Genomic DNA, 21,259 nt, shown 5'->3' on the forward strand with positions numbered 1-21,259 from the left:
ATCATGTAAAAAAATATTGGTTTGTACTTGCATACAAACAAAACTAGTCATCAAAATCTCATTTTGAAGTCTGACACATGAAACAATCATCAAAATAAGCAGTTTTAAGCAGTCATGTGCAAATAATGAATCAGCTTTAGCTATATGTAAACAAGCTGCTGTCCATCGGTCCTTCATTTACAACACATGAATTTCCCCATCAGTTTAAATGTATTAAATTGGTTTATTTTACACAGAATATTGAAAATGTATATGTTGTAATTGGTATCTACAAACATTGCATAGAAATGTGTACAACATATATAAATCTATAGCAAACTTGAACTGTTGAAGTTAGTCTATATTCATTTCTTTATACACAATGTATTAATACGGTCTATAGTAACTATCTATTTTGTTTTGTCTGATAGAAATGGCGGAGCGGCATGATGTCCAGCACATCCTAAGGGTAGCTCGCGAGTTGGTACACAAGGTGCAAACGCTCATAGAGAACAAGTAAAGCTCATCTCCGGCTTCATCACTGTTTCTCATTACTCCTTTCTCTGATGGTCCATTCAGCAATCCCTCTACTGAGAGATAGAGGGGGAAGGAGAGCACACTGGCTCTCAGCCCCCGGGTAAAGCGATGAGACTGCCTGAAATCGTCCTCACTCTGTATCCTTTGCCTGTAACGGAACGCCATTGTGTTGGCTGTTGGAGTTGTCTGCATGCATGTTGGATTTGAGCACACTGTGACTGATTTTTCTTTTTTTTGCCCGTACACTCCTACAATATACGCTGCATCTACTGGATCCTTTCAGTGGCCATTTTCTAAAAAACAAAACAAAAAAAACAAAATAGACTTCAGCCTCAAGATGTAGTTCTGTTATACCAGTGACTGTTTTTCTTCTCTGCCAAATGTACAGAAAGTATCCCGCACTTATCAGTGACTCTCAGGAGGATCCCTTCTTCTCTCTGTCTGCCTTTATTAGATACGGCACTGAACAGTACAATTGAGCACATTTTTTCTGAATCCACAGAGCCTGACATTACAGTACTGAAGAAAAAGCAGAAGCTGCCTAATATCTAAAACCCACTAAAGAACTAAGCCACGAAGAAGTCATTAAAGCATTCGAATTTGTGACCAAAAGGACTGTGCCAATTATATGACCTTGTCATAGTATTTGTCTACCTTGTATTTTGTCTTTGACTTTGCTAGCCTTGTTTTCTCACCTAGATCTTCTGGAATATTTCTGATGGTTGGAAAAAAAAAAAGGAATATAAAGTGGCTCCTTTTGCACTTTTGCACAACTTTTCCTTCCTCAATTCAAAAGAGTAAAAAAGGGGTAGAGGTATAATTAACAGAATCCTATTTGCTCTGAAATGAGATTGACATGGAGATACAGAGGCAAACTGCTTCCACATCATGGTTGAAATGGGCATTGTGGTGGATCTCAATGTGTGCCACATCAAGAATGATGCATGGCTTCTTTACATGCTGATGAGTTTGCAGTTGTTCACTCATTGCAGTCTTAAGTATGGTCTTAACCAGCTGATCCGTATAAACATTCCTGAATTTAGTAAAAAAAAAAAAACAAACAAAAAAAAACACTAAAGTGTCCTCTGGAAGATGGTCACTCATGTAACAGCCAAAGCTCCTTCTCAGTACAAACAGCACTCTTGGTGCTCAGAAGCTAAACATGTCAGACATCAGTCCCTTAATGTCTTCCCCCTAAGCTACTGCTGCCTAATTCCTCCAAACACCTCCAAATCTAATCGCCTCAGATCTTTTGTACTCCTACAAAGCTTCTGTATCTGTTATCAGGTTTCTTAGTGACCCTCTATAGTTTTTGTGCCTCAGACTCTGCTGATCAGTTGTCTTCATTATGTGAGTGAGTGTGTGTGTGTGTGTGTATGAGGAACATGATGCATCCTACGAAAGGTTACTTCCAAAAGGAGCTTGTGTACCAAAGCTTCCAGAACATCGCCCTTAGTGTCATACAGTTGTGCACCCTCCATGCATAACTCATAGACTGTTGAATGAAATTATCTTAATTTTAACTGTGAAACACTTCATTTAAAGTCCCCCCCCCCTTTATATCCAGCTACTGTAGTATGAAGGTACAAGGTATGAAAAAGCTCTGGAGTTCTCTGAGGCCCTTGAACTGTATTTTAAACACTATTTTTTAACAATTTCGGTTGTAGAGATCTGCTTCAGTGAACCCTGGAGAACTGGAGAACTGTACATTTTGAATGTGGGAAGCCTTTGTTACATGTTGACTGTTACGTTCCTTATTCATGTCGTACCCTGGATTATATGGATTTGAAAATTATATATTTTGTTTTGGATGCCAAACTGAATGCTGAAGTATGTATTTTAATGGATGTATAATTTTACCCTGAATGTATTACTAAAAAAAAGTTGTTCCTAACTTATTTGGACACAATTTATCTTTCATTTGTCAAAATGTGTTTGCTTTTTCAAATGGTGAAGCGGAACCTTCAGAAACATGTGAATGTTTCTCAAGATTTCTGAATGTTTATATTGACGGCAGCAGCAAGAGGAAACGTGCTTCCGCATTTCTTCAGGACACAAACAAAACCACAAGTCACCACTAGTGGACGCCAGAGTCAAATAAATAGCATCACAATCATCATGGGGAGCCTGTGGGAAATGTAGCAATGTTTCCGTTTAGAGATGAAATTACACACTGTATAATTAACACATTCAGTAAAAAAAAACACATCTTAAAATATATAATTTCGATTAGAGCTAATCCAAGTATGTTCATGATCACTTCAGTAAAAACGAAAGAAAAAACACTACACGTGCAATCTAAAGGTTCTAGTGTCCAATTAGATATGGTTATTTTCAATGCCTTTCTCATTGCACTGAATGAAATACATTGAAATTATTGTTATTTTGCTTACTGCCGATATTTAGGAAAGTGAATGATATGACTATATGATATTGCAGCATAGAGCATTCACATGAACTGTTTTAATACTATCATTTATCCACCAAGTTCTTAAATATTAAGCCTTCTCTCATCTTCTAAATGTGTTTAAATCAGACTTCAAATATTCTTCATTAGCAAGCTCAAAACCAATGTTTTTCAACCTAATCTATAGACCATATATGGTGGTGTGTAAATACCTTGTTAGGGATAAACCCACATTTACCTGTATAGTGAAAAGCTAGAAATAAAACACTAATCAACCAACCAACCAAAGCAATAAACACATAAAAAATGTCACTGACAGGAATTCTGCAACTCAAACCAAAAAGGTCTCAACTGTTATAAAGTTTTATCATTTTTACTCTTATCTACACATTCAGGACATGCATGTTCAGGTGGAGAATTAAAGAAAATAAGCAGTCCTATATTTTTTGTATGCGTTTAAACAGATTTAGATATAATACGATTTCAGGATTGTGTACTATATTTGTGCTTTTTTTTAAAATAAGGTATCTGTAGTAATCTCACGCATGCTACAGCTGCACTGGACAGATATTATCTGTTTGTCTCTGATGAGCGAGCCGGTGGCGACTGTGGCGAGGAGAAACTCCCTGAGATGACATTGGGAAGAAACCCTGAGAGGAACCAGACCCAAGAGGGAACCCATCCTCATCTGGGTTTCACCGAATGTCCATTTATTACAGATAAACGAAGTTAGTGTCCTACCTCCAAAGCAAAGAAACAGTTGGTCTATGAAATGGATATCTGCTGACTGGTCCAAATGACACTATTGAGCATGTACTGGGCACAGCAATGAACAATATACCAGGTCAGCGTCCTCAAGGGCTGCAAGATCAATGAACTAATTCACAAAGATGATGGATATGATCATGGGCATTTGTGGAGCTCCATGGCATATACCACACTTACCTTATAGAATACTGAAAGGAAGAGTCTTCAGGAACTATTCTGAGATCCTTCTGAGAGCTAGGATTTAACAGAAGCCACTGTCCTTTTTATGAAGAAAGAAACATGTCATGTTAAAAAGCTTTACCTTTTCTGTAGCATGCTTGTCCAACTGTCTGAATGAATGAATATGAATCACATCAAAAAGGCATTTTAGCATCCTCTATGCTACAATACTCTCATTGGGGATTATGGTCTGATCATCAGCAACGTTCAGTTTAACAAAAATCTTAAAATCACTATGAACAGAAAGTATATGAGGGGACACCTACCAGAAGTCTGTGTGAGTAAGAGTGTGTTTCTACTTGCTTTAGGCCCCTTCTAGTTGTTGGACTACAGGACCAGGGTGTGACAGCCTAATAGCACCTCCTGTGTAGGTCCAGAAGGGCAGATTTCATAAAGTTGATTTGGACACAAGTGCATCATCGGTGGGTCTGCACTAAGCACTTAGGCAGTGTAAAGCTGGGTAATAGTGCATTTGTCTGACGAGACGGCCCTTAATGCAATGCAAGCATCAAGAGAAGGCATATGGCCAAAACTGCCCTGTCCATGATTCATCATATTAGTCAAAACACATTCAACAGTTTAGGGTGTGGGTGATCTTAGGCCTGTGTGAATCCCCCATGAAAGTTGTCAAAATCCAAATGCCCTCTGGCTATAACTATATACAGAGTAAACATCAAAACTGAGATGAAGAGTCTGAGAAAACCACTCTTTAGATGTTGCTGAAAGTAGCATTGCAATTGGTGGCTCGATTTGTAGGTCAATGATAAGCCTGGGAAGACTCTCCAGACATGGCTGTAGACAGAACATACCTATCTTCTTTCAATAAGGGGCGAGAAGGTCCCAGCTCCTTGATTATTGATTTTAGCTGAGCCGTGTCTGCCGCCAAGTCGTTGATTTCTCTTTTGTAATTCAGTTTGTTTTCTAGCCTTTTGGTTGTGCTTGATGGCCATTGCTGGGACTGGGTGATTGTGACTAGCAAGCTGTTCAGACTGAATTGCTTGGGCCAGATACGACTCTGAGCCAGAACTAAAATCTGCCAGCCGGACGCACCGTGCTGACTTTGCCTGTGCTGAATGTTCGGCGATGCCAATATCCAACAGTCATAATGTTGCTGACATGCAATTTTAAAACACAAATATTCAGACGCTACATCAGTGAACGTCTTGTAGCAGGGTTGTTCGAGGATATTCTAGAGGCAACATCACCCAAGTGTAGAGACAAACATGTATATTGTGTGGACAGAATATAAGAATTAGTGTGACTACAGCTAAATTAGAAGCAATTGCAGTAGATTATTTATGATATTTGTCAAGGAAGAACCATTCAACATTGCATTTAGTGGGGTATTTAGCAGGACATGTCTCTCCTGGAAAAGAAATGGAATGTATGTATCGCTTGGTGTAAAGTCAATAGAAACATCTCAGCACAGGCGAAATATTTGGCACTGCAGACAAAAACCTTTGACTCTGCCAAACCCATGGAATGAGTATCTGCATACAAGAGTGATTGATTGGCTAAATGGAGAGCTGTAGTGTTCTTGTGAAGGAAGAAAGTTGCTGTATGACTTGATGGTTAAAATGGCACACATAGTTTACTATAGCATAATGGGAGTTTCATGGTTACCTCATAGCATAGTGGTAAAAGCATGGCTAACCATTTATACCATAGTCATTTATCATTAGAAATAAAAATTGTAGGGTTAGACATTGCTGTTTTACACTCCAGTGTGACAAGTCTTGAGCATAATGTCCAAATATGATTTAATCAGTGAAAAAAACTGCAAGCACATCCTCTTGCCTTCAACACTGACAATTCATTTATTACATTTCTCTGTTTACAAAAGATCAAACTTGTGAATGATGGTACAAAACGCAATTTTGTATTTACCACCGACCAAAACACCTCCGAACTGCGATCGTGTACACGTGTACCCAAGGAATTGCACGATACAAAGGCATGAAAAATAAAACCGAACATCAAAATAGATATTGCATCTTCAAAAGCTAAGGTTCTTCCATAAATACTTCCTTCGCTAGCCACTGTATTTTCTTATAACAGAATCACAGATTTATGTAGCCAGGAACAAAAATTAAAATAGTCAGATGATTATCATGTGACAAAAAAATAAAATAATAACACCCCCTCCCCCCACAACCACCCCAGAAATAAAACAAAAAAATGGACAGATATCCAACATAGCAATGACATTCGTAGGCCACAATTGTTACAATACAACATCAAAGGCCAAAAGTTCTCCATATAGTGGTCCAGGCCCATGAGCCAAAGAGGGTGTGTGAGTAAGTTTGTATCCAGGTGCTAAGAGTCTGTGGGGATGTGTGAACGAGAGCGCACAGAGGTTCCAGTAAGGGTAACGTGAGCACACCATTGTCCTGCTGCATCTTTTCCTGCTTTTGTCCTGTAACACAATATAAGATTATCAGTGAGTAAGCATATGAGAAATCAGTAACACCACCAAAACACACACAAGCAATAATCACGGCTGATACACAGTGCTCAGATACATTAATGTATTAAAAAAAAAACATCTCATATTACTCATATCAGAGTTTTCCATGTGAATCATTTGGCTTTGATAATAAAATCCGCCACTCACATCTACGGGTGTCGTGACTCCTTCTATTCCCTCTGCATTCTAACTCGAGTTTGGCTTCTCTGAAGACTTTTGGAGCTGTAAAAGAGAGGTGAGGAGTATTTCAGTGCATATGAAATTCAAAATCTACTGTAGATGTAATACAGGTCTGACACTACGAGGGTCCCAGTGGTCAACTGTGGAGATCGATCGATGACGGTGCAACATGCTTTTATTTTTAACATCAAAGACACACTTGTCTGCCTTTCAGTGTGCTAACAACATGCAGCGTTTCAGTGAAAAGCGTGACTCATCGCCCCGCTGGAGTCTCATTCTAATCACATTGCTAAATTGACAAGAACTCAACAAGATCTTTTCATGGCTCTTCACATTGTTTCACTTTTTACATTGCGAAAGGGGGCAGCATCTAGCCATCAAACAGCCACGGAGCATGTGGCTTCCATTTCCCTCTATATTAAACAATCAGATAAAAAAACAAAAACAACAAAAAAACCGACTCCTAGATCAGGAGCTGCATTTTCCAATCAGGAAAATAAAGCAAGTAGATCAAAAGATCTCAGATTGCAGAGTTTTACAAGATAATCACGGTAACTGATCAGCAGAAAGAGTATATGAAATGTAAGATGAAAAGCCCACACTAGAGAAAAGACAGAAAATCAGTACTGCTGCAACAACTACACTATTTTGAGCAAGAATACAAAGAATAGGGGAAAAATAGTCAAAAAGAGGGAAAAAAATTAATAGATATATATATACCAAAAAAAAAAAGAGAGAGAGAAAGATGTATTAATAAATATATAAATAAATAAATGGACTAAAGCTGTTAAAAAAAAAAAGCCACCATACCTGTGATTGTTCTTTAAGAAAGTCAGGTAGCAGAAATTCACCTTTAAATACCTAGGAAAAAAAACAAACAAAAAAAAAACAAAGAACTGTTTTAGAGGCTGACATGCTGCAGTCGCTACAACAGAGCTTTGTTTCTACATCTACAGCAAACACAATCACCTGACCTGGATCTTTTATATTCCTTTACTGGGAACAGCTAAGATCTAAATTCTGTAGTCGATCACTTCTAAAGGTCTACTCAGTGGTTTATCCATTTAATGGCAGTTAAGATGCTGCACAATGAACGAAAAATGGCTGCATTTTGAAATGGTTTCGGAAACCAGTGTGGGATTTTGTAAAACAGCACTGTTAAACTAAAACTATTCAGAAAAGAGTCATTCTCTCAAAGCCAAGGTGTTGGACTCAGCTGAACCCAACACTCATGCCTCACTGTGTTTGCCAAGTCTTAGAATAAAAGGGAGGCAGGGAGAGAGAGAGAGAGAGAGAGAGAGAGAGAGAGAGAGAGAGAGAGAGAGAGAGAGAGAGAGAGAGAGGGAGAGAGAGAGAGAGAGAGAGAGAGAGGGAGAGAGGGAGGGGGTGCAAAGAGATGGGGCACTTGTGAATTCAGAGGCAGCCTCGCTACTGAGTGTTTAAGGACGGCCCGAGACTGCAGAGAGAAACAATCTCCAATTAAGACAAGTTCATGGCTCTCTGTGGGAGTCAGGTAGGGAAATGGTTGTGTGGGGAAAAAAAAGTGGGTCTTATGGAATGTTAATTAAAAAAATAAGAAAAAAAGAAAAATCAGAATTCCAAGCCGAAAAGGAAACAAGGAGCAGACAGAACAGGAAGTAAAGGTGCACAGGGGAATTAGAAAAGGTCAGCCAGGACATACCGTGCTAAACCTACGTCACAGCGCGTTCACTCGGCGGAATAAAGGATAAGCAGCTATTTGGAAACCCGAGTGTCTCTCACTTGTTTTACTTTCCGCCTCTGAATCGGCCACCGCTGGGGCCTGTCAGCCATTAGAGCCCAACAGAGTCTCATTCTTTCAAATCAATCAAACCTCTCTTCCCTGGAGAGCGACTTTGAAAGGAAAAAAAACTAACAAAAAGAAATGGGAGTGCTGCCAATCATTTCCTTAATCTAACGTTCTCAATAAAAATTTGAAGTGATAAACAAAAAAAAGTAAAAATTCAGCAATATTATATTCTTTTTGGATGCAGTAAATGTTTCCAGGTTGTCTACACTTCAAAATCATTTCCAAATTTAGTAATGTTTTGGCTCTTAATTCAGTGGAAGGACAATTTGTTTATCAGAAGAATCCCAACAGCATTTTACAGTTGAAGCTGCTTTGTACTGAGGAATGGGCTTCGGGCCAATGCGCGGAACTGATCACCGGCTACCGAAAACTTTTAGTTGCACTTACTGAATGCAAAGAATCTCATTTCTTGCCACTTGCAGATATGTAATAACGGATCATTTTTTCTCAGTAAGTAAATGACTATGTATAAACTTGTCCAATTTGATTAATTATGTTCTCTTTATCTAGAACTTGTGTAAAAACCTGACTATGCTTTAGGTCCTATTAATGCTGAAAGGTAGGCAATTTGTAAGGGTTCACAAACTTTTAAGCACTACTGAATAAATCAACAGTCAGTGTAAAGGAACCAGTTTATTGATCGAAGTGTATTTTTCCTGGTGGCCATGAAAAGCACACATTAATATAGTATGTGTACATTGTACTATTCTTATTCTTCATTTTTTTGGTGATTTTTTTTTTATAAAGTACATTAGCAAGTTTTCCAGCTTTGTGCCACTTCATAAAAAGTTCTTCCGTACGGTTTATAACGTATGCTGTTGTTTTCAATGCACCAATTCCTCGTACAGTTGTTAAAACTTGAGATAATTCTGTATATAAGTGTTGTTTCTTGTCTACTTAACCTATAAAGTGGTGTATCAGTTTTCTTGCACCGTAGAAAGATGTTGTAGTATGTTGTTCGGATATTTCCTTTGATTTGCTTTGATTATTATCCTTAATGTTGAAATACTTCCAGAGCAACAATGTATATAACATAGTATCACGTGGTTTGGGCGCTTATTGGTGTCAGCACTTTTGGGGGTCAAAATGAAGGAGTATTAGAAAATCTGTGGAAAAAACTAATGTTTGAAATCTATTCCTTATTTATTATGCCAAAATCAGTTTCTGTCCTCGTCTGAACGAGACGAGAGCGAATATGACACACGGCTCAGGGAGCTCGCTTTAAACATTTACGTGACTCTTTAGTGTGTTTGAGTACATGAGATTCTTTCACAGAGGCGCTAAGCAAATTAGGTTTGCTTGGCCTAGCACAAGTAGCCTGACTATAGGAGATGAGCACTACTCAAGATTTTAGCCGTAATTAATGGGAGGAACGTCTGGAGGAGTAGCACCAGGGGGTGAGAGCTTCCTGGGCCAAACCGGCTTGTCCTGCTGAGAGCTACAAGCCGGAGTGGAATCTGATTGTAATGATGGCAACTGTTTCCAGGGTGCTATTTCACAGCAACTCCAAACCTAGAGACTAAATGCGTATACCTACTCCTGCCATTTAGATTCTTTAATTGAAAGCGAATGCTGACCTAAAGCTACATTAATCACTGTGATGATTGTTCACAATCGCTCAAAAACTCCAGAGCCTCATGTCTGATCACATGTAACTCATCGACGTTTGAGAGGAACGCAGGGCCGAGAGCCAGATCCTGCTTTGGCTAATCCATAGCCAGGTTTATTTACCTCTCCTGAGATTCTCTGCTGCTGATTAGCAGCCAAAGGCTGTAGAAGAAGCTATTCTGACAGCAGGGGCCCAGAATCACAGCTCATATTTTCTCATCTTATGTGACACCACTTCTCTTTCCTCACATCACAAACGCCCTAATAATACCAGAGATGAGCATCAGGACTGACGGCTCACGTGGGATCATTATCCTTCAAACGGACATCAGTCAGACAATTTAAGGCGGCTGGAATCTCATGCAAATCTGCTTGTTTATTAGGAGGCTGATTAGTAAAAAGAGAAATGACAGCACAGGAGAGCTCTAGACACAGCTACTGTTAAAACATGAGTTAAATGTTGAATCCTGCTATTATAGCATGCAAACTTTGAAAAATAGATTAGATGTTCTTAAGTCCTGCAGATTTTGAATCAAGTAGAGCATGTGTGGTGTAAAAGGAATGCCTTCCTTTCTAATCAAGTCCTTAACAAAAGCTCCTAGAGTACAAAGCATCAGGGGTTGGGATCAGTATTCTAGAATGTCTTGAAGCACATATGGAAAAGTGGAAACGAGAAAGAGGAGAGAGAGAGAGAGAGAGAGAGAGAGAGAGAGAGAGAGAGAGAGAGAGAGAGAGAGAGAAGAATGTGGAAGATGCTGTTTCAGCTGTACTTTCATTCTCCACAGTAATGTTCAAATTCTTCCTTTAATCTATTTATGGAACCATCTACAGCTGTCATTTGAAAGAAAGGCAAAAAAAACATATGGAGAACACTATTCATTTGTACATTAATATTTATGGGACTAAAACATTCAATGATTTCTGTTTGACTAAAAAGAAAAAACTCCACAAAATTCTTAATACTACCCTTAGGGGGCCTTCATAAATATGGACGGAATCGCATCCGATGCTGTCTAGCTACACTGTCCACTGCCAACACCTTGCAGTCTCCAATCTCCTTCAGGTTGCATCTCCTACATAGAACATAATCCACCTGTATGCACCTCTCTCCACTCATACATCACCCTCTGCTCCTCCTTCTTAAAATAAGTGTTGGCTATTTCCAGCCTTTTAGCAAAATCTACCACCATCTGCCCTTCCATATCCCTTTCCTCTAGGCCATACGTACCCATCACCTCCTCATCACCTCTGTTCCCTTCACCTACATGGCCTAAACAGTCTGCCCCAATCACCAATCTTTCATTCCTAGGTACACCTTGTACCAGTCCATCTAACTCACTTCAGAATTTTTTCTTCTTCTCCATCTCACAACCCACTTGTGGAACATAAGCTTCGATGACATTTATCATCACCCCTTCAACTTCTAGCTTCACATTTATCACCCTATCAGAAACTCTCTTCACCTCCACTACACTCATACTGTACTCTTCCTTCAGGATCACCCCTACACCATTTCTCTTTCCATCCACACCATGATAGAACAGTTTAAACCCTCCCCTCCAATGTTCCTGGCCTTACTCCCTTTCCACCACTTTTCTGCTCTCCATCATATCAGCTAATTCTCTTCCTTTACCAGTCATAGTACCAACATTTAAAGTACCAACCCGATCCTACACTCTCCTCCACTTCTCCTTTCCCTGCTGTCTCTGTAGACGTCTTACTCCTCTCCTTCTCCTCCTTTGGCCAACTTCCACAGGTATCCTGTTGGCTAACGATACCTGTGGCGGTCGTTGGTAACCCGGGCCTCGACCAATCCGGTATAAAAGTCTGATTCGTGATCCGAATATTTGATTTGGCACATGTTTTACGCTGGATGCCCTTCCTAACGCTACCCTCGCCATTTATCCAGGCTTGGGACCGGTACTAAGAGTGCACTGGCTTGTGCAACCCTAATGGCTGGGTTTTTCATCTAACATGATTGAAGTTGTTTATTCAAGACTCACAAATCCAAGCAGTGGGCGGCCAAACATCAACAGCCGGGCCATGTCTGTCCATATTTACAGCTTCACAGGACTCACTCTTAACAAAAGTCTAAAATTAAATTAAACCTCAAATCAGACCTTACATCCACTTTTCCACTCTATAAAAACACAGAATACATTAGTACATAGGAAGCATAATATCCAGGCTGGTACATATATTTGTCTGTATTTCTGCATCATCTTTTTCTGCTAATTGGAGTTAAAGCCTGGCCATCTGAGTTAAACACAAACTCATCATAATCGTCCTTAGACCAGGAACGTATCGATCTCGATATAAAATTTCTCCACATAGATCAGAGATGCTGTAAAGCCACTTAATAGGTATTGATTGTGGCTTTGGAAAGGATTCAAACCTTTTTACAGCACATGCTGTACAGACGAATAAAGGGGAGAATGTAAAAATTCTGCTCTACAACCACAAAATGATAATTACTGTAACTGTGCACTTACAGCCACTGAGAGCTGAGATTGTGAGCAAGATATAGAGTGGAAGCTGCACAGCAAAACTGAATACATCCCTTACTGTGGCAACACTCCACAGTGTAATTCAGTTTTAATCACGATGACTCCATCGTGCAAAATCATTCAGACTGAAATACTGCAAATACCAGATCAAACAGTTCAAAGCATCTGAAGGAAAAGAAAAGACATTAATGACCGCTTTGGGAAACTTGAACTCTACTGGCAGGTGCAGAATTGAACATTTGCTCTTCACTTTCATTGAAAAGCTTTTCAGTACAAAACGTGTTGTAGAAAGCGAACACAGGGGCATTGATGCATAAGGATGTGCTGCAGTTTGCGTAGTAACCTGATGATGCAGCTCTTTGCTAAACACTAAAGTGCTTCTTTTACTGTTGTTTATACTGGAATTTAATATGGGAATTTAATATGGGAATTTAATAGGGATCTGCTATAGTTGGAGGAAAAACTTAAATATATACCAGCATGTGTCACAGAATGAGATATAGACTGCCCTTTCTGTACCGTGTGTCCAACTCTTTCATTTCCTGGCTTCTCAACATCTCACACTAATCTGAACATTACAGGAAGCTCTACAAATCACAATTATTGCAATTTGTTATTATTAACTGTATAAATAATTACTTTAACTCATTATAATTATTTATTGTGAATCAGCAGAAACTGATATCCCCCAAACACCATTTTCTTTTAAGGCTACTAGACTTTAACCTTTTTTTGCTGAAGCACTGTTATCAGATAACATCTCTAGGATACTTCACACCATCTGACTGGTAAGACATCAGGAAATCTTTAACTATAAGAACACGCATACTACAGACCAAATAGTTACAAGTTCACACACAGCTCAGTTTATAGAAACCATATCTATTCCTTGTGTAGTAAAACCAATAATTAAATACACAAGATCCAGAAATAATCTTATTGCAGTTAAAACTGAAAAATGCCAGATAAGCAAACACCAAAAAGTTCTAAAGTTTGGTCTTTTAAACATTAGATCACTTGCACCCAAAGCACTGATTGTAAATGAGATGATCACAGGTAATAATCTCGATGCACTCTGTCTCACTGAGACCTGGATTAAACCAGGTGATTATATGGGTCTAAACGAGTCGACACCGTCAGGATATGTTTATAAGCATGAGCCCCGTCAGACTGGTCGTGTGGGGGGGGGGGGGGGGGGGGGGTGTAGGAACCATTTTTAGTGCCTCTCTTAATGGTAGTCAGAGATTAGGATTCAGCTTTAAATCATTTGAAGTGCTCGTTCTTAAAGTTGTACTTTCAGACATGCATAGAAAACTCGCTCTGGTCACCGTGTACAGACCCCCAGTTCCCTACGCTGATTTTCTTCAAGAGTTTGCTTGTTTTCTATCTGATCTCTTGATCAATTTTGATAAAGTGCTGCTTGTAGGAGATTTTATTATTCATGTAGATGATGTAAACGATGCTCTAGGATTATCATTTGTTGACTTATTACACTCATTTGGGGTTACACAAAAAACTTACCGGTTTAACCACACACTAGACTTAATAATATCCCACGGAGCAGACGTCACTGATATCGATATTTTACCTCAGAGTGATGACATCACAGACCATTACCTTATACTGTACACACTACCGGTAGAGCAGATTAGCCGTGTTTCACCACGCTATCGACCTGGTAGGACTATTGTTCCAACCACTAAGGACAGATTCATAAATAACCTGCCTGATTTATCTCAATTTCACACTAAACCCATAACTGATAATAATCTTGATGAAATAACTAACAACATAAACCTTATCCTCACTAGCACATTAGACACCGTTGCCCCATCAGGTTAAAAAAGGTTAGAGAACAAACACCTGCATCTTGGTATAATGGTCATACGCATGCCCTCAAGAGAACAACACGTAATCTGGAGAGAAAATGGAGGAAAACTAAATTGGAGGTATTTAGAATTGCGTATAAAGACAGTATGCTCAGCTACAGACAGGCGCTAAAAGCTGCTAGAGCTGAACACCTGAGCAAACTCATAGAAAATAACAAAAACAATCCCAGGTTCCTTTTCAGTACTGTAGCTAAACTAACTACAAATCAGGGATCTGAAAATTGTGTTCCATCACAGTTTAGTAGTGAGGACTTTATGAATTTCTTCACTGAAAAAATAGATAACATTAGAAAAACAATTGTGGCAGTTCAACCTCTGACACCATCTCCTGAGACAGTGTTACCTTCAACTCCACAACTCCACTGTTTTACATGTATAGGACAGGAAGAGCTGTATAATGTTATTGCCAAAGCTAAATCGACAACATGTCAGTTAGATCCAATTCCTACTAAATTACTGAAGGAAGTGTTATATACAACTGGTGAACCTCTTCTGAATATTATTAACTCTTCACTATCTTTAGGTCATGTCCCTAAATCCCTCAAGTTAGCAGTTATTAAGCCCCTCATTAAAAAACCTAATCTGATTCCAAACACACTATCGAATTACAGACCAATTTCAAATCTCCCATTTATGTCTAAGATTTTAGAAAAGATTGTCGCTGCCCAGTTATGTTCCTACCTGCAAGAGAACAATATCTTTGAAGAATTTCAGTCCCCATCATAGCACAGAAACTGCTCTAGTTAAAATCACTAATGACCTGTTTTTAGCTTCAGACCAAGGCTTCATCTCGCTGTTGGTTCTACTAGATCTTAGTGCTGCATTCGACACTATAGACCATGATCTCCTCCTAGATCGCTTACAAAATTACATCGGCATTCAGGGACAGGCATTAAGCTGGTTTAAATCCTACCTGTCCGATCGTTACCATTTCGTAGATTGAAATGGAGAGCTATCCAGGATAATGCAAGAAAATTATGGCGTGCCGCAAGGTTCAGTTCTAGGACCCCTGCTCTTCACAATATACATGCTTCCGTTAGGAAATATTATTAGAAGGCATGGAATTAGCTTCCATTGTTATGCTGATGATACTCAGTTATATATCTCATCTAAACCAGGCGATACAGCTCAATTAACTCGGATAACTGAGTGTGTTAAGGAAATAAGAGATTGGATGACCCATAACTTTCTACTTTTAAATTCTGATAAGACTGAGATTTTGCTCATCGGCCCAAAAACTAGTATACAGAAGCTCCAGCATCTCAACATGCATTTAGACGGATGTTCTGTAACCACTAGTTCAACGGTAAAAGACCTGGGAGTTATTTTAGACAGCAACTTGTCTTTCAAATATCATATCAACCAAGTTACAAAAACAGCCTTCTTTCACCTTAGAAATATTTCTAAGTTAAGAAACATGTTGTCTATATCCGATGCAGAGAAGCTCGTCCATGCGTTTATGACCTCCAGAATAGACTACTGTAATGCATTACTAGGTGGATGTCCTGCATCATTAATAAACAAGCTTCAGTTAGTCCAGAATGCAGCAGCCAGAGTTCTCACAAGGTCAAGAAAATATGATCACATAACCCCAATCCTATCGTCCCTACATTGGCTTCCGGTTAAGTTTCGAATAAACTACAAACTATTACTTATAAAGCACTGAATGGTTTGGCTCCTATGTATCTATCCAGTCTTTTAACACGCTACAATCCGCCATGCTCCCTGAGATCTCAAAACTCTGGGCTTCTAGTAGTTCCTAGAATAGCAAAGTCCACTAAAGGTGGTAGAGCATTTTCACATTTAGCTCCTAAGCTCTGGAATAGTCTTCCTGACAGTGTTCAGGGCTCAGACACACTCAACCTGTTTAAGTGCAGATTAAAAACATATCTTTTTAGCAAAGCCTACACATAACACACATCACATATCATAACTTTGTGCTCCAGAACATCTGATCACATGCACATTATCAACTTGTGCTGTTAATATCATGAACAGCAGCTATGCTAATTCCTCTCCACTGCTTCTCTTTCTCTCCCCATCCCGAGACACCCTGAGGTTTGGCCAGCTCCAGTCACCTCCCACCTCGTGATGATTACGGACCTTTGAAGAAGTAGATGCCGAAATCGCAAACATCCCGAACCATCTAGAGACGTACCAGTGCCATTTGGATCCCGCTACATGCGTGGAGTTTGACATTGGACCTCCTGGAGTGTTTAAAGGCTCTGGCATGGAGAAGCTGATGCTGGATCTGTGATGATCACAAATGCTGAGCTTATAAAACTAGGAGCTATTAACCAATCAAACTGTATAAGACTGCAGAAAGAACATCACTTATAATCTTATACTCCAGTAATCATGTTAGTTCTCACTCTCCAGTGTTCTGTATTGTTGAAAGATTTATGATCAAACTCTTGATGTCACCCAAATGAGGATGGGTTTCCCTTTTGAGTCTGGTTCCTCTCAAGGTTTCTTCCTCATAACATCTAAGGGAGTTTTTCCTTGCCATAGTCGCCACGGCTGCTCATCAGGGACAAATTCACACCATTCACCTTAACTGTTGATTTGTGTAAAGCTGCTTTGAGACAATGTCTGTTGTGAAAAGAGCTATACAAATAAACTTGACTTGACTTGACTTCACATTTTTACAATAACGCTAAAGTAAACTCTTTAACACAAAAATATGCAATGAACATTTACAGTTCCAAAGATTACAGTTTACAGTTCTTTCTCAAATTCAATTTTCAACATTTCTTCTTACTATTATTATTATTATTATTATTATTATTATTATTATTATGATATACACACACATGCACACACACACCCACCCACCCACCCACCCACCCACACAACTATATACTAATATTATTGTATTGTATTGGGATAGATAGATAGATAGATAGATAGATAGATAGATAGATAGATAGATAGATAGATAGATAGATAGATAGATAGATAGATAGATAGATAGATAGATAGATAGATAGATGGACGGACGGACGGACGGACGGACGGATGGATGAATGGATAAATTAATGGATGGATGGATGGATAGACAGGGAAATTGGATAGATATATGGACAAACATGGATAACTAAATATGAAACTAAATGGATGAAGAAATTAGTTGGATAGAATGCTAGCTGAATGAATAAATGAATGAATAAATGAATGAACAAATGAATGAATGAATGGAGAAATTAGATGGATTCGAGTAGAAACAATATGCTGATTTTACTCTAAGCATAAAATTCAGTGTGTCAGACCTCCTTAAATGTTTTTTAAGCTCTGTAATATTTACCCACAATGTTTAAATGAATTTTTTTGATGTGTGTTACAATTAGTTATTTGTTGGCCCACAATTTAGTTATTTCTGCCTGTTGATATGTAAACATAGATGTAAACAAAGAACTCCTGTATAATACAGCTGTACATCGTGTGAGCTAACAATTCTATACTCGTCACAACTTTAGCAGGAAAGAATGATAACTCAGTGGGCCTTGGGAAGTTTAAAGTTTAAAGCATCAGTTCAGCCAGGATAAGTCAGGAAGCTCAGGTCAGGACCAACTTTCTAAAATATATGTCCAGTCACTATTCAGTCTGCTGACAGGTTCTAATTTACACAGGTCACTGATGCTTATGTGAATGTGTGTGCGCACGTATCCATCCGTGTGCACCTTTGGGAGAAATAGAAATTTGACAGTTGAAGTCAGATCGGTTCTCTTCTGATTAATCACTCCTTGTTTATCATTCTCTGTTTTTTTATTTTATATTATATACAATTGATATACCTGAAAGATAAGGAGTTCATAACGATTTCTCCTGAATAGACCCGATAACACCGTTCTGTCACATTCTGCCTCTGCTTGCCTCTTTGTGCTTGAGCAGAAAAAAAAGGGAACATATATGTGCAGTCAAACTCAGAGCTTTCGAGCTAAACAGTGCATGGCCACATCTGGTTCCAACTTATTGTGAATCTGAAGCTTGCTCAAAAGGAGGAACTGATTTAGTCAGAGCCCCAGTGGTATTGCATAGAATTAGCTATATGAAAGAACACAGCAGAACACGTCACATGAATAAAATCCGTTTTTTCCACATACGGTGGATAAACCATTAGACTTCTTTATGGTTCCAATCAGAATAAAGATATTTGAAAGTAACACTAAGTATATATAAACCCTCTATATTTGGATTATCGGAAACCAAATGTGGTAACTTAATTAATTATCTAGGGAAACTTCACTAATTATTTTATAGAGGAAAGGGATATTACCATACACTTGGCAAGTGGGGAAGTGAACCTCTTGAGAACAGAAGCCAAATAAGTACTTAATGGATGCATCTAATTGGTGATTTGTCACTGAAAAATTGGTCTCTCAAATGAGATCAATCCAAACCACAGCTTGATGTATGCAGCAAACGAAGGCAAGAGTGTTCTATGCTTTAAAAATACTATTTAATTGTATTTATATGGCGTAATTTAATGGTTTGGGCCACGCCTTAGTTTAGGTTCGATTCGACTCTATTGTCAATGTCAGAGTACAAGTTCAAAGACAATAAAATGCAGTTAGATTTAATTTGATTAGATTTTAAAAATAAATGAAATGAAATCAATAAAGTTATTGTGCAATATTAACATGGCATGCAGTACATCAGAGTAGAGGTAAATAGCATGATGCATGCATATTAAGCAGTAGATAAATACAGTGAATTACAGTCAATTTACATGTGCAAATAGCAATAATGGGCGAATAGGAATATAGTTATGATTGCATGACTGACTGACAAATATTTGCAGTGCAAAGTGCAAATGTTTAGTTATGAGGTGGAAGCTGGAAAGTAATGCATAGGAGTTCAGTATAACTTCAGCCATACAAACAAACAAATGTATATCATTACATACAAAGTAGCACACAGTATACCTTTAAAAATATGCTACACAAGTATACCACCCAAAAACAAAAAAAAGGTTTTCTTAGTGTCCAAAGAAAAGCTTTGCCTTGTTGGCTCCTGTCCTTTAACATACTGTGCATACTTTGTCAGTATTCAGAAATATAACACAATTCATTCAGGGGGAAAAAACATTCTATCAATTCAAAACAACATTGTGCCAAATCTCCCCCCTGCCGTTACCAACAGCTATCAGCTATGTTCAGAAATGTGTAATGAAGAATAGTGTTGAAATCTACATTCTAACATCTGTTTCTCTTATTTGGTAGAAACATCCGAGCAACAGCACCACAAATTACCAACAAGCCAGTTAGGCTCGGTTTCCATGGAAACCTTGCTCCTGCAAGCCTATTTAAAAGATACAGTAGAGAAAGCCCAGTGGGATGTGTATTCATTGAACAAGGAAAAATAAATAAATAAATAAATAAATAAATAAAACACTGAAATACAGCATGCATGTACATGCAAGCACGCAACAAAGGCTGAATCACTTGTGCATTGTTTGTCTTATCCCAGCGGTGGGAATTTCTGTGTTTTATATACAGTGCAGAATGTTAAAGTGAAAGAGAGCAGAAATGATTTAAAAAGCTCATAAACTGGCAAAAATGCACCTTGTTTAGATCCAAGCCTGCTTAAAGCATAAATTGATTAAACATACCTAAGTAAATAAAAGAGATGTTCATAAAATGTCAAGATTACAGAAGTATCATTAATGCCAAGGAAAAAAAAAAAGGCCGTGATTGCACATATAACATTTGACCAAAAATGGGGTTGTGGTGCATTTTATATTTATATATAAACCAGTTCCTTTCCCCTTTAGCAAAAAAAATCTATTGATGAAAATTTGCATAACCTGTCAACTGAATGAAGAATACCATTGAGTTTTAAGCTAGCATCACACATACAGAAACCTGCACCACCCAGAGCTCGTCCTTTTTTTATATAAAGGTGACATGAGTGACAGTAAAAAAAAACCTTCTCCTTCTATCGACTGCTCCCATTAGGGGTCGCCACAGCGAATCATCCGTCTCCATACCACCCTGTCCTCTACATCTGCCTCTTTCACACCTACTACCTGTATGTCTTCCCTCACCACATCCATGAACCTCCTCCTTGGCTTTCATCTTTTCCTCCTTCCTGGTGGCTCCATCCTCAGCATTCCTCTACCAATATAACTCCTCTGCACATGTCCAAACCATCTCAATCTCACCTCCCTCACCTTGTCACCAAAACATCCTACATGGGCTGTCCCTCTAATAAACTCATTTCTAACAGAGAATAAAAAAACTGCAGTTGATAATTTAAAAGTTTCATTTTATGACTTAAAGCATAGACTTCCAATAGAAGTAAAGACAGTAGAGTACATGTGATCCTTTTCCTGATTTGTGCAATGCTAATTGTGTCACTAAAAGTAAAAAAAAAAAAGCCTACTGGAGACTTCAGTGTACATTGACCTAAATCAGAGATGTGAGCAACCCTTAGCGACGTGGCAAAGCCTAGTTAATTTAAACATGGAGCAAAATGATGCAAATACTACTGATAAACAGCACACAGTTTTTCATATCAAATATGACGCATATATACACTAGTGAGTTTTACGATCACTCTCCCATCCGGATGTTCAATTTTAGCAGCAGGAAAACTGATTCGTTGTTAAAAGGGGATGGCACAATAGTTGTGCCACCCACCAAAAAGGGTAACTATGGCAACCAGTAGCAGGAATCCCTACTGGCAACATAATACCTAATACAGCAGCTGACGACTTGCAGTGATCGTGAACGTATCATAATTCAGATTTTAAATGAAATATGCCGTTCCACCGTTCTGAGTACGATGTCGCATTGACTTATTTGTATAGAAACCAGATTATAGGCCTTTCAGGGTTTTAGGTTTTGGGGATTTATTGGTTTAAAATGA

General features: G+C 38.6%; 2 protein-coding genes across 8 annotated transcripts in view; one reads left to right on the forward strand and one right to left on the reverse strand.

Moving 5' to 3' along the window:
• Positions 1-2,412, forward strand: part of sgsm2 (small G protein signaling modulator 2) — a 42,339-nt gene extending 39,927 nt beyond the window's left edge. For all 4 annotated transcript variants that reach the window (XM_083549293.1, XM_083549294.1, XM_083549291.1 and 1 more), the window contains one exon: positions 411-2,412. In XM_083549293.1, coding sequence (XP_083405419.1) covers positions 411-499 — 89 coding nt within the window. In that variant the 3' untranslated portion in view covers positions 500-2,412. The remainder of the gene's footprint in view (positions 1-410) is intronic.
• Positions 2,413-5,703: 3,291 nt separating this feature from the next.
• The window catches only part of tpst1 (tyrosylprotein sulfotransferase 1), a 43,653-nt gene continuing 28,097 nt past the window's right edge, over positions 5,704-21,259 (reverse strand). For 2 of the 4 annotated variants that reach the window (XM_083549314.1, XM_083549315.1), the window contains exons 4-6: positions 7,368-7,418; positions 6,525-6,599; positions 5,704-6,326 (exon numbers count right to left, since the gene is read on the reverse strand). In XM_083549314.1, the coding sequence (XP_083405440.1) occupies positions 6,564-6,599; positions 7,368-7,418 (87 nt within the window). In that variant the 3' untranslated portion in view covers positions 5,704-6,326; positions 6,525-6,563. The remainder of the gene's footprint in view (positions 6,327-6,524; positions 6,600-7,367; positions 7,419-21,259) is intronic. The other 2 variants (XM_083549316.1, XM_083549317.1) reach the window with 1 other exon arrangement.

The sequence above is a fragment of the Silurus aristotelis genome, assembly GCF_946808225.1.
Source record: "Silurus aristotelis genome assembly, chromosome: 8".
NCBI classification, from domain to species: domain Eukaryota; kingdom Metazoa; phylum Chordata; class Actinopteri; order Siluriformes; family Siluridae; genus Silurus; species Silurus aristotelis.